Below are 10,234 nucleotides of genomic sequence, written 5' to 3' on the forward strand. Positions count from 1 at the left end.
TATCCTTCCTTCCTACCATCATTCCTTAATATTTTTAGGCCCGAGCAGCTAATCGCTGCGAACGCCTGTTATAATCGTACTGTTTATTATTACGATTCTGCCCCCCTAAAGAGGTGGACATTGGCTCAATAACCACCAGTTTTGGCACCTCGCATGAACTATGTGACCTTTAAGGAGTTTTTCCACTGGCAATTTTGTGCGCTAACCACTTAGTATCTGGTTCACTTCTACCCCAAGCAGTGAGCTTTTCCATTATCTGCTCTGTTCCTCACTGGGCGGGACGTGAGCAGATCTGCAGTGACCACAGCTGCGAGGCACACTCAACGATGAGAACCTTCACGTTTTGGTTCGGATGAACCAAAATAAACCCAAATATTAAATTTTGTCTAACAGAAATTAAGTAATTTGACTCCAATACGCCCCCTTGGTTATCCCATCAGCTATATCTCCTCACTGCGTCAGTCGATCTCCACCAGATTTTTGGTGCATTAGAAAGTGGTGCATGTTGTCTCTATTTTTAGTTCATCATCTTGTTGAAACCTCCTGGATGAAATTGTTTCTAATCTTTTGATTCAAAAGTGAAACAATAAACAGGGCCGTCGTTAATAAACTTTATTTTATGAGGATTTTGGACACATGTTGCAACATTCAATACATGCTTTATTGGAGCAGTTTTATAGAGGGATGTTGGCTGGTAAATCCCTGCGGGGCATGTAAAACCACAGGAGTTTTCATCATAGCGTTACTGAATCAAATGCATCTCATGTTTTTGGTTAAACTGATTCGTGGTTTATTTAATTCACAAATATATAGCTTTACACGGAAAACAACGAAATCACATACATGGATTAAAGGCGGTACAAAAATAATTCCTCTGAAAACAACATCGTGGACCATGCCACGGCGAAATAAGGAACGGGAATAAAGGAAAAGCAGGCCTGCGGGAGGCACCGTGCCTCCAATGTTTATGGAGTTTGGTAGTTTTCCTACAGGTGAACTGGCGTTAGCTTTCTATGGAAAGACAAAAGGGCCACAATTTGTCCGACTCACTTTAAGAGATTATGTACAAAATCAGCGGATTGAGTCAGGATGCTGTAAAAGGTCAGAAAACACTATTTTATTCTGTTTTAAATCATCCTGACTAATTAAAGAAGGATTTTCTTTTCATAACTTCTTACACATATTGGGTGGAAACTGACTAATTGTGAGCTTTTTGCTTTTCCATATCTTTGTAACTGCTGCTCATGTTATGGTCTAAAACTGAGAGTCTCTGAAGCAGGAACAGGTGAGCAAACAGTCATTGATGCTGGCCTCAGTTAGCCTGCTGACGACCCAGCCTGAGGTCGTAGGACACTAGGTGGAAGTTGTCCCAGGCAAACAGCTTCCTTTGGGCCAAGCTGTAGTCAATCATGCTGTTGTAGCCGTACTTGTTCTTGAAGGGAATGGACACGGCCTTCAGCTGGCTGGTTGCTGTGTCGTACACCTGGTTGATGGTGGTGTCACGGGCTGCGTAGCTGGCCACGGTGTAAAGCTTCCCGCAGATCATGAAGGAGTTGGCCACGGACGCCTTCCTGATGCTCGTCTCCCAGCTCCTCTTCACCTCCAGACTGTGTGGGTCCAGCTTCGAGATCACAATGGCTCCTTGGGCCTTGCTGGTGGAGTATACGGCCCACAGCCCCTTCTCGTCCACAGACAGGTCGATGTCCGTGTACCCGCCCCAGGAGTAGGGGAACTGGCCATGGAAGCCAGCGTGGGGGAGTTCGCGACGGGCCGCCACGTTCTCAGAGGCCAGGTCATAGCGGATCAGGGTGCGACTCAGCCGTCTCTGGTAGTACAGGGACCCTCGGTATATCGTGGCCCCGGTGCTTTCCAATGGGTCTGGCAGCAGCAGGACCTGTCACAGCAAAACATGAGGCAATAACTAGGACTGATCCGAGACTTTGAGGCGCTGTCCAGGCACCTCAAGGGATTTGAGGCACCTTGATTTTCACAAATTAGGACATAATTATGAAGTGGAAGGGGAAAGACCCATGGTTTTCAAGAGGGTTTGCAGAAGAAAGCCATAAGAGTCAAGAATATATTTTTATACACATGTTAAGGGGTTGTCGTCCTGTTGGGAGGTGAGCCTCTGCCCCAGCTGGAAATACATTGCAACCTTTAGCAGCCTTCATTTTCCACAACAACTCTAACCAGTTTTCCTGTTTTGGTAGAAAAAGCATCTGCTTACCATGACGCTGCCACCAACATGTTTCACTGCTGTGGTAGTGTGCTCAGGGCGATGTTCAGATCTGCATGCAGGGTCTGGTCTCTCACCAACTCAAAATTAAGGCTATTCAAGGACTTTCTAAGACCAATATGAATAATATTTAAGACCTGCATCATGATAGAAATGTACAAAAGAAAACTACATATTTTACATTACTAAAAAGCTTGGCACTTTAGAAACTACCAATGCTTGGTGCTACTGTATGCCCATCGGTATACAATACTTGGCATTGTATGCTAATGTATGGGTTGGCATCAGAAGTGAACCAGTGGCAAACACAGATAAATTTGCACTTACCCATGATAGAAGGGTATATTAGAAGTTAGCTTAAGACAGAACATAATGAAGATATCTAAGTGCGACCCAAACGTTTGCCTGAATAAAAATGCACCGGAGAAAAAGAAACTACATAGAATACACAAGATTAAATAGTTCAGGCACAACAAAATGTAAGACTTGTGATTAATGTATTTAAGGCAAACTTGCATTTTTAAACTGAATTTAAGACATTTTAAGGCCTTAATAGATTAATGTAAGACCTAAAATGTTTTAAGGATGTGTGGACACCCTGACAGATAGCATTTTACATGTTGGCTAAAAGTTACAGAAATGATCCAAAACTGTAAACTGTATGTTTTATGGTTTTTGCTTAACAGAGTCTTTCTTCTTGCCACTTTTCCATGAAGACCAGAATTGCAGAGAGCTCAGCTAACAGCTGTCCTGTTAACAGCTTTCCCCACCTAAGCTGTGCAGCTCCTCCAGAGTGACCATGCACACCTTGGCTGTTCCTGATTATATTGGAGCTTTCTGTCAGGTAATCTGGCCGTGCTTTTTTCGTCTTAACCATGCTTCATGAGATGAAATCTAAAAATTGTTTTCTAACCCAATTCTTTCTTAAAACCTTTCCACAACCTCAGTACTGTCCTGCAGTGCTTTGGTCATCATGATGACAAACCTCTGAGACCTTAACAGAACAAATGTGAAGGTCTCAAATACTGACATCAAATAACTCACCAGTCATTTAAAGACTACCATTGATCATTAATTTGGCATCTTCTAAAGGCAAATGGCTAGATTTATGTTGGGTTATCTGTGTTGGGAAGCTCAACACAAATGCATGTTACGACTTTCAGATTTTAATTGTACGTAGTTCTGAAAACCATGTATAATTTTCCTTCCCTTTCATAAGTATGCACTGCTTTAGTAGTGCACTAGTTTGTGGTAGGAGCATGAATACTTTTGCAAGGCCCTGCTACACCTACCTTGGAAGGGAAGCCTTTGGAGAGCTGCTCCATGTCATCATACCCATACAGCTGCCTGACCTCGGTGCCAATCGTGTCGATGCGCCAGAGCATGCTGGCTCCATAGGGGGAAACGGCCTCAGGATCCTGCATCCAGACACCGTATTTACCTGCGATGTTGTCGGCCTTCCTGTGGGTGACCGGCTCGCCCACGGAGATCAGCTGCCCGCATCCTGCAGGGCAAGGAAGACGAGACGCGGGAGACGGGAACGATGAAGAGACTCAACGTAGTTGTCACAAGTCAACAGAAGCTGTGATGAAAGACAAGTCTTAAATCATGTCAAAGCTTTGAGATGTTCAGTCTGCAAGACTTTGAAGGTCATTGGATGGCCCGAATCTGGCAGGCCTGCGATATAGAGCTACACTTCCAGAATCAAACCAAACATGGAACCGCAGTGGTTTTTAAACCAAATACGCGTGTTTCATCCTCAAACAGACTTGCGTCAAGGAGGTAACACAACCGTTTGGTTTTCTCTGAGTCACTACCTTCAGAGGAGAGGCTGCGTGACGCAACTCATCCAGGATCTCAGAGAAAACGATAAGGTTGGCTTTATATTTATCTCTTCCTAAAATACCACCTTCCTCTCGGGTTCCGGATGTAGCCCCAGATTTAAGATTGGATGGCAATGTGTCTTATAAATACGCCCAATTACTATGTTGCCTCAGAGCGCTTTGGTCTCAAGGAAGATGGAAAGATGCGACGCGTTGACTCTTTGTGTTTCCCTATAGAAAGCTGTGAGACGCAGGGTGTGGGTTTGGGGGGGAGCCCACCCGAGGAAACGTTTAACAGCCACATTAAACGACAGCCTTGTTAAAGGTGCTTTCCCTCTTCATTTATGAGGCAAACATGAAACTCAGAGGGCGCCTCATACCGACGGTTCGGCATGACGTCGGTATTCTCACCCTGAATGCCTCGGTATTAATAGTCGTATTTGCTTTGAGGCTGTCAGCAGGAGGGGTGAGTGTCATGTTTGCCCGGTCACACCAAAGGAGGACGATGAAACGGGGCCTGTCTTTAAATTTCAGCTTCTTTTATGTCTTTTTATGGACACATTGGCTTCTAATTGTGTGTGATATTCTCTCTCTCTCTCTCTCTCTCTCTCAAAAAAATAGAAGCTGGATTTGGGTTAGTGCGCTTGGTGGAGAACATCCCGTATGTTTAGCTTATTTCAGGCTAAAGAAGAAACACCTGTGTTGTCGACATTGCCGTCTGGTGCAGGCACCTCGGTCACCTCAGCCTTCACCTCCTGAAAGCCCTGGGCTCCATGCAGCCAGGTTGAATCTAAACCAACAAGAGAAACACTGATTTATATGCAAATAATTACAACATTCATTCAAATAAGAATTGTTAGGGATTAACATCTAAAAAAATTTTTTTTAAAAACTCCCACAAAAACACAAAATGTTTTTTTGTCTAGTTTGCAATAAGACAAAACTAACTTACAAGTACATTTTTAGCAACGTATAGGAGTTTGTGTTATGTAAGTAATTCCTCAATATTGATTTTTAAAAATACTATTCAACTGGCAGATTTGTTTTCACTTATAACAAGACATTTTCCCCATGATATAAGTGTAATAATCTGCCAGTGGAACTAGTATTTTTTTTTAGCAAACATTGAGGAATTAGTGATTCAAAACAAGCTCCTATTTCTTGCTGAAAAGTTGCTTGTGAGTCAGTTTTGTCCTGCTTCAGAGGTACTAGGATACTTGCTCTAGGAACTAGGCCAGAAATACTTGGTGACATTTTGCGTTTTTACAGTGCGGCCCCAGGAAGGAAATGTTCTGCAGAAAACCGGCCTCACCTCTCGGGTTGCTGCTGTCGCCCTGCCGGTTGGGCCTCGTCATCAGGTGGGACATCTGACTGGAACCTAAATGCACAGACACACCGCAGCTGACTGATGCGTGTCGCGGGTTTTGAGGTTTGTGCAGAGTGCCTTGGAGTGTGACTCCAACCACCTGACGAGCTGAACAAGTCTGGGTCTGGCTCTGTACTTTGACTAGGTCATTCTAACACACGGACAAACATTTATCGAAACCATTCAGTAGTAGCTGGGACTTGTGTGCTTGGAGTCGTTTTGTTTGGGGGATTTTTTTAGCCTGCAACCAGTTTCCTTAATATTACTTGGCTGCATTCAAATAATATGCAGCCAAAGTGGCTTTCCCCACAGCATGATGTAGCCACTGCCGTGTCTCATCGTGAAGATCATGTGTTCAGGGTGATGTGCAGTGCTAGTTTTCTGCTACGTAGGCCAAAGGGTTTGATTCTGGTCTCTAACTCCTTTCGCATGTGAGCTGTGATCGTTACTGTTGTGGTTTACAACTGGGATTGAAGTGGAAACATGTATAATCTATTTGAATCAGTCTGTGTGAATGAATCAATTTGATTATATTTAAAAATATATATATAAATAAATAAATTGGATCTGCTTGCCTTGAGTTGATGTTTGTTGTAAATTAGGGCTCAACTCTTAGTTGTTTTTGCCTAATTAGGGGAATCTGGAAAGTCACGTAGTCGCACAGTTTGCCATTATTTCTTTGAAATGAAATATAAGCTATTTATCATTTTTCTTCACCGTTTCGAACTACTTTGTGTTAATCTGTGATGTGGGATCCACAGAAATAAAACACAGGGTGTGGTTGTGGACAAAGTTATAGTTAAGTGGGTATGATTACCTCTAAAAAAGCTCCGTATGTCTTTCATTTACCACTATGACTTTGTTATATTTTTGCTCTCCTCCGACCAATTTCTTTTTCTTTTTTTTTTTTTTTAGCTTGTTTACTTCCCAAACCCATCACAGCGAAACGTAAACCCTGTCAAACTGAATCTGACAAACTGTAAACAGCTCCGTACGGAGGCTCCTCACGGTCTAAACACTGCCTTGATTACAAAAGAGAAAGTGAGACGCCTGGATGTGTTTTGGTGAAAGCTGTTGGTGCGCGAGTCCACATGGGATTTTTATTTATTTATTTTTCTCCGCAGCTTATCGCACACGCCTGTTGCGCAAAAATGTTCCGCCGTGTCGGGCAGGCAGCGAACCCCAACGACCCGGAGAGCATTAAGAGTCAACATCTGGAAGCTGATGTTGATTTTTTTCCCCCGTTAATCAACAGAAGCAGCAGGTCCGTAAATGGGCCAGATGATGACCAACAGGTGCTGTCGGAAAAAACAAAACCGGTGCAAAGAGTCTCGGTCGCTCATAGACTTTGACTCGTTTCCTTGTTTTTACGACGGAGCTTCGAGAAGCATTGATGGTTTGGGGATTTCATGTGACAAACCAAACCAAAATAGTCCGTAACTGTGAAGCGGGATTAAGGGTTGTGTTCGTAACTTTTGGAAAAAGTCTGAAAGGTTTAGCATTCATTTGATTACGGGCTCATATCCGGATAGCACTTTTAAAAATGAGTACAGCTGATTGGCTTCAGAAGTCAGCTGTAGGTCTCTGCACATCTGCAGGCCTAAATCATCCTGTGTAGCCTTGCAAAAATAGCTCAATCTCAGTCAGATTAGACAGATTAGAGCGAATGTGAACATCTATTTTCAAGCTTCTCCACAGGTTCTCAGAAAGATTTAAGTTTGGACTTTGACTGGGACGTTCTTTGACATGAAAATGCTCTGAGCTAAATCATTTGGATAAAGTTCTTGTTGTCGTCCAAGATGTTTGCTTCCAGGAATGTGTTTAACTCCATCCGTTGTCCCTTCAGCTCTAAGAATTTTCCTTGGATTGTGGCACATCGATAACTGACTTGGTTTCACAGAATTTCTCTTCGGGGTGTCTGAGTGAAGAGGCTGAGTACAGGTGGATTACACACTTTTCAGATTCTTTCTATCCTCCAATTCACTATTGTGCTTTACTTTGTGTTGGTCTACCGTTAAAAAAAAAATCCAGACATTTATGGCTGTGAACATTTGGAAAATGTTCTTTGGGTGTTAACATATTTGAAAGGCACTGACTGTATCGACAAGTTATTTAAATAGTGACTCCATCGCTGAAGTTCAATCTTCATCCCGCACTCCTCCAGAAATTTGTTATTTTTTTCTCTTCTTTTCTTCATCCCGTGTGCTCTCTTCTATCTTGCCACCTTTTTTTGAGGGGTTGCGAGTCAAAACTCTGCATGTTTTTTGAAAGTCACGTATCGATGCTGTTGCAGCGACATTAACGACCGTTTTACGCCTTGGCAGCACTTTCAGAAATCACCGTGACCCGCTGTAATCTGGAAAGGAATTTGGTGCAAATCACGCCTCACTTTTCGATCTGGATTCAAAGTCGTGAAACACTGAAATATGTCGGACCTCGGTGATCCTCAAACTTGTAAATTCGACTGAGCGCAACAGGCCAGGCCTCATATAAGAAAGATTAATACCGTTTGCAGCGTAGGGTTAGCACGTGCGCTGGCGGCTGTATTTAAAAGCCTATTTTCAGTGCAAAACATAACAATCAGAGAACATCAACTCGTATGTTTTAACTGTTTAAAAAGGTCAACGAAATACTGTGGGAGTTGTGAGAGATAAAAATCCTCCTGTCAAGGGTTTCACTCTTCACTACAAGCCAAAATGGTTTGATTTATGTTCTCTCTCTCTCTGTCTGCTCTGCCCTGGTCCTGCAAGCCTCGCTCTGAGCATGATCTATCCGGCATCTGCCTGTCACCCATATGGGGCCCTCCCTGTGTATTTCAGTCTGCGGGTGAAAACACGAGGAGCTACACCCACAGCTGAGAGGATGTCGGAGGTATACAAGCATCCGGAAGCAGAAGGGGTAGAGGTGGTTTTGTAGGACGACGGGAAAAAAAAAAGATTTATCGGTCCAGGAAATCTCAATGTTAAAACCCAATGATGCATAATTCCAGGTGGGTAAACAGAGAGACGCTTCGCTGGAAAGTAAAGGAGGAGCGGTGACTAAAGAGGGAGGAGGAGATGGAGGTGGAGGGGCAGGGGAAGGATTTGCACCGGGGCACGTCGTCCTCCTCGTGCTCTCTCCTTTTATGGCCGCTCGCGCGCATTTCCCGCCATGCTGAAGGGGGGAAACACCAGCCATAAAGGCAGCAGGGCCTGCCCTTAAATATAAAGCTGATCCTCCATGGCTGCCCTCCAGCGTTTCTAAAAGTAAAGGCAGGAAGACGGGACGGTTGGGAGGGGGGGAGGGAAACCCGAGCCGGGGGTCTCTGCGGTATAAAGGGGAAACCAAAACATTACCATGCAAACGCAAACACACAAAGACGTATGTGGCATGAAAACATGGAGGTCATCCATTTTTGGTTTTTTAACCCTTAAAAGCCTGACGCAACTAGTCCGAAATAATCAACTTTGCTGTTTAAATGCTTTAGACAAAATACCTGTTTAATTATTAATAGTGCTACACCGACTAGCTATAGTGACAATTACAATAGAAATAAATGTCAAATTACAATCAAAATATGTTGAAATCTAGATAAAGTTTTCAGTATAAATAGAATAAATTTAACATCCACTAAATAGCACGCTGTACACTGATGAATGAAATTTACTTAGATAAGTTTTTTTAAAAAAACAATACACATTTTGACCAGTCTTTCTGTAAAGCTGTCAATGATAATTATGTTTGGGTCTTTTGGTTTGTTTTTTCCTGTATGACTCTAAAACCAATTTTTTTTAGTTAACATCTTCTCATTCCTTGGAAATAAACTTTGTAATCCATGCAAACTGTTTCTTATTAGCTGCTCACAGCCACTGTGGGTCTTTGAATAAAACTGACACCTGTCCTCTGCAGGACCTGCAGGATGAGACAAGCTAGAGGGTTTGATAGAGCAGATTTAGTTTTTAGAGGTTTCAGAAATATCTGTATAAAAAGTGCAACATTTCGCGATGCAGGATTATCAAGCCAGATATACATTTGTCATTATGAATAAAAGCTATCAGAAATGCATGTATCAAAAACAATACATTTGGCAATATAAATTTTAATATTGATTAAATGAATGCAGATCACAAATTGTGGAAAACTAAGCAACATTTTTTAAATTGAGAAATGAATTTTATGGAATAGTTTTTTAATTTTCCTGATCAACATTTAAGCAGATGGAGAGGGGGGGGTTGTTTGTATTGTCTCTTACCAGCAGCCAGTCTGCCTCTGCCCCAGTCTTGCTGGGTGGCGGTGGCAGCTGCCATTGGGCTCTGAGACAGGCAGGGTCTGCTCCTCAGCCTCTCCGTCTCCCGCCTCATCTCCTCCATCCTGAGCTTCAGCGTGTCCAGCTCCCTCTGCAGCCTCTCTTTCTCCCCTTGCAGCAGGTTCCTCTCTGCCACCGCTCGGCTGAGAGCCTCCTGGAGCTCGGGCTGCGGTCTGGCAGCGGCCCCCGGCTGGCCTCCCCGCGGCTGAACGTCCTTCCCGCCGAGCTGGGCCACCAGCGCCTCCAGCACACCGAGCCTGGCCTTCAGGCCGTCCAGCTCTGGACCTCCAGCCTGAGGGCAGGTGGCCTCCGCGGGGCTGGGCACGGTGAAGGTGTACTGGCATCGGCCGCTCCGGTCATTCCCCCTCCACAGGGAGGCTCGGTCCTGGGCATCACCTCGCAGCAGGAGACCACATATGCACAGCAAGGAGAGGAAGAACATCTTTCAAACACACCTGAGCAATTTATACTAATATCTTAAGTCTTTTTGTTTGTTTGTTTTCCCACAATCCAACTTTCTGTTC

At 43.8% G+C, this 10,234-nt stretch overlaps 1 protein-coding gene across 2 annotated transcripts; it reads right to left on the reverse strand.

Annotated features, from left to right (window-relative positions):
• Nucleotides 1-597: 597 nt before the first annotated feature.
• myoc (myocilin) lies at nt 598-10,182 on the reverse strand. Of its 2 annotated transcripts, XM_028028963.1 has the most exons (5): nt 9,657-10,182; nt 5,372-5,437; nt 4,757-4,849; nt 3,529-3,740; nt 598-1,894 (listed from the first exon to the last, which is right to left on the reverse strand). In XM_028028963.1, exons 1-5 carry the CDS (start codon nt 10,150-10,152, stop codon nt 1,313-1,315), a joined length of 1,449 nt encoding a protein of 482 aa, XP_027884764.1. In that variant the 5' UTR covers nt 10,153-10,182; the 3' UTR covers nt 598-1,312. The 2 variants fall into 2 exon arrangements, with proteins under 2 accessions (XP_027884764.1, XP_027884766.1); XM_028028965.1 differs by lacking the exon at nt 5,372-5,437.
• Nucleotides 10,183-10,234: the final 52 nt, after the last annotated feature.

Source organism: Xiphophorus couchianus, chromosome 9 (assembly GCF_001444195.1).
Source record: "Xiphophorus couchianus chromosome 9, X_couchianus-1.0, whole genome shotgun sequence".
NCBI classification, from domain to species: domain Eukaryota; kingdom Metazoa; phylum Chordata; class Actinopteri; order Cyprinodontiformes; family Poeciliidae; genus Xiphophorus; species Xiphophorus couchianus.

Coding starts and splice junctions, on each gene's coding strand:
- myoc (XM_028028963.1), bottom strand. CDS start 10,152: ATGTTCTTCCTCTCCTTGCTGTGCATATGTGGTCTCCTGCTGCGAGGT. Junction 4,850..5,371: donor CGACAGCAGCAACCCGAGAG/GTGAGGCCGGTT, acceptor TTGTTGGTTTAG/ATTCAACCTGGCTGCATGGA. Junction 1,895..3,528: donor CCAAAGGCTTCCCTTCCAAG/GTAGGTGTAGCA, acceptor TTGCTGTGACAG/GTCCTGCTGCTGCCAGACCC.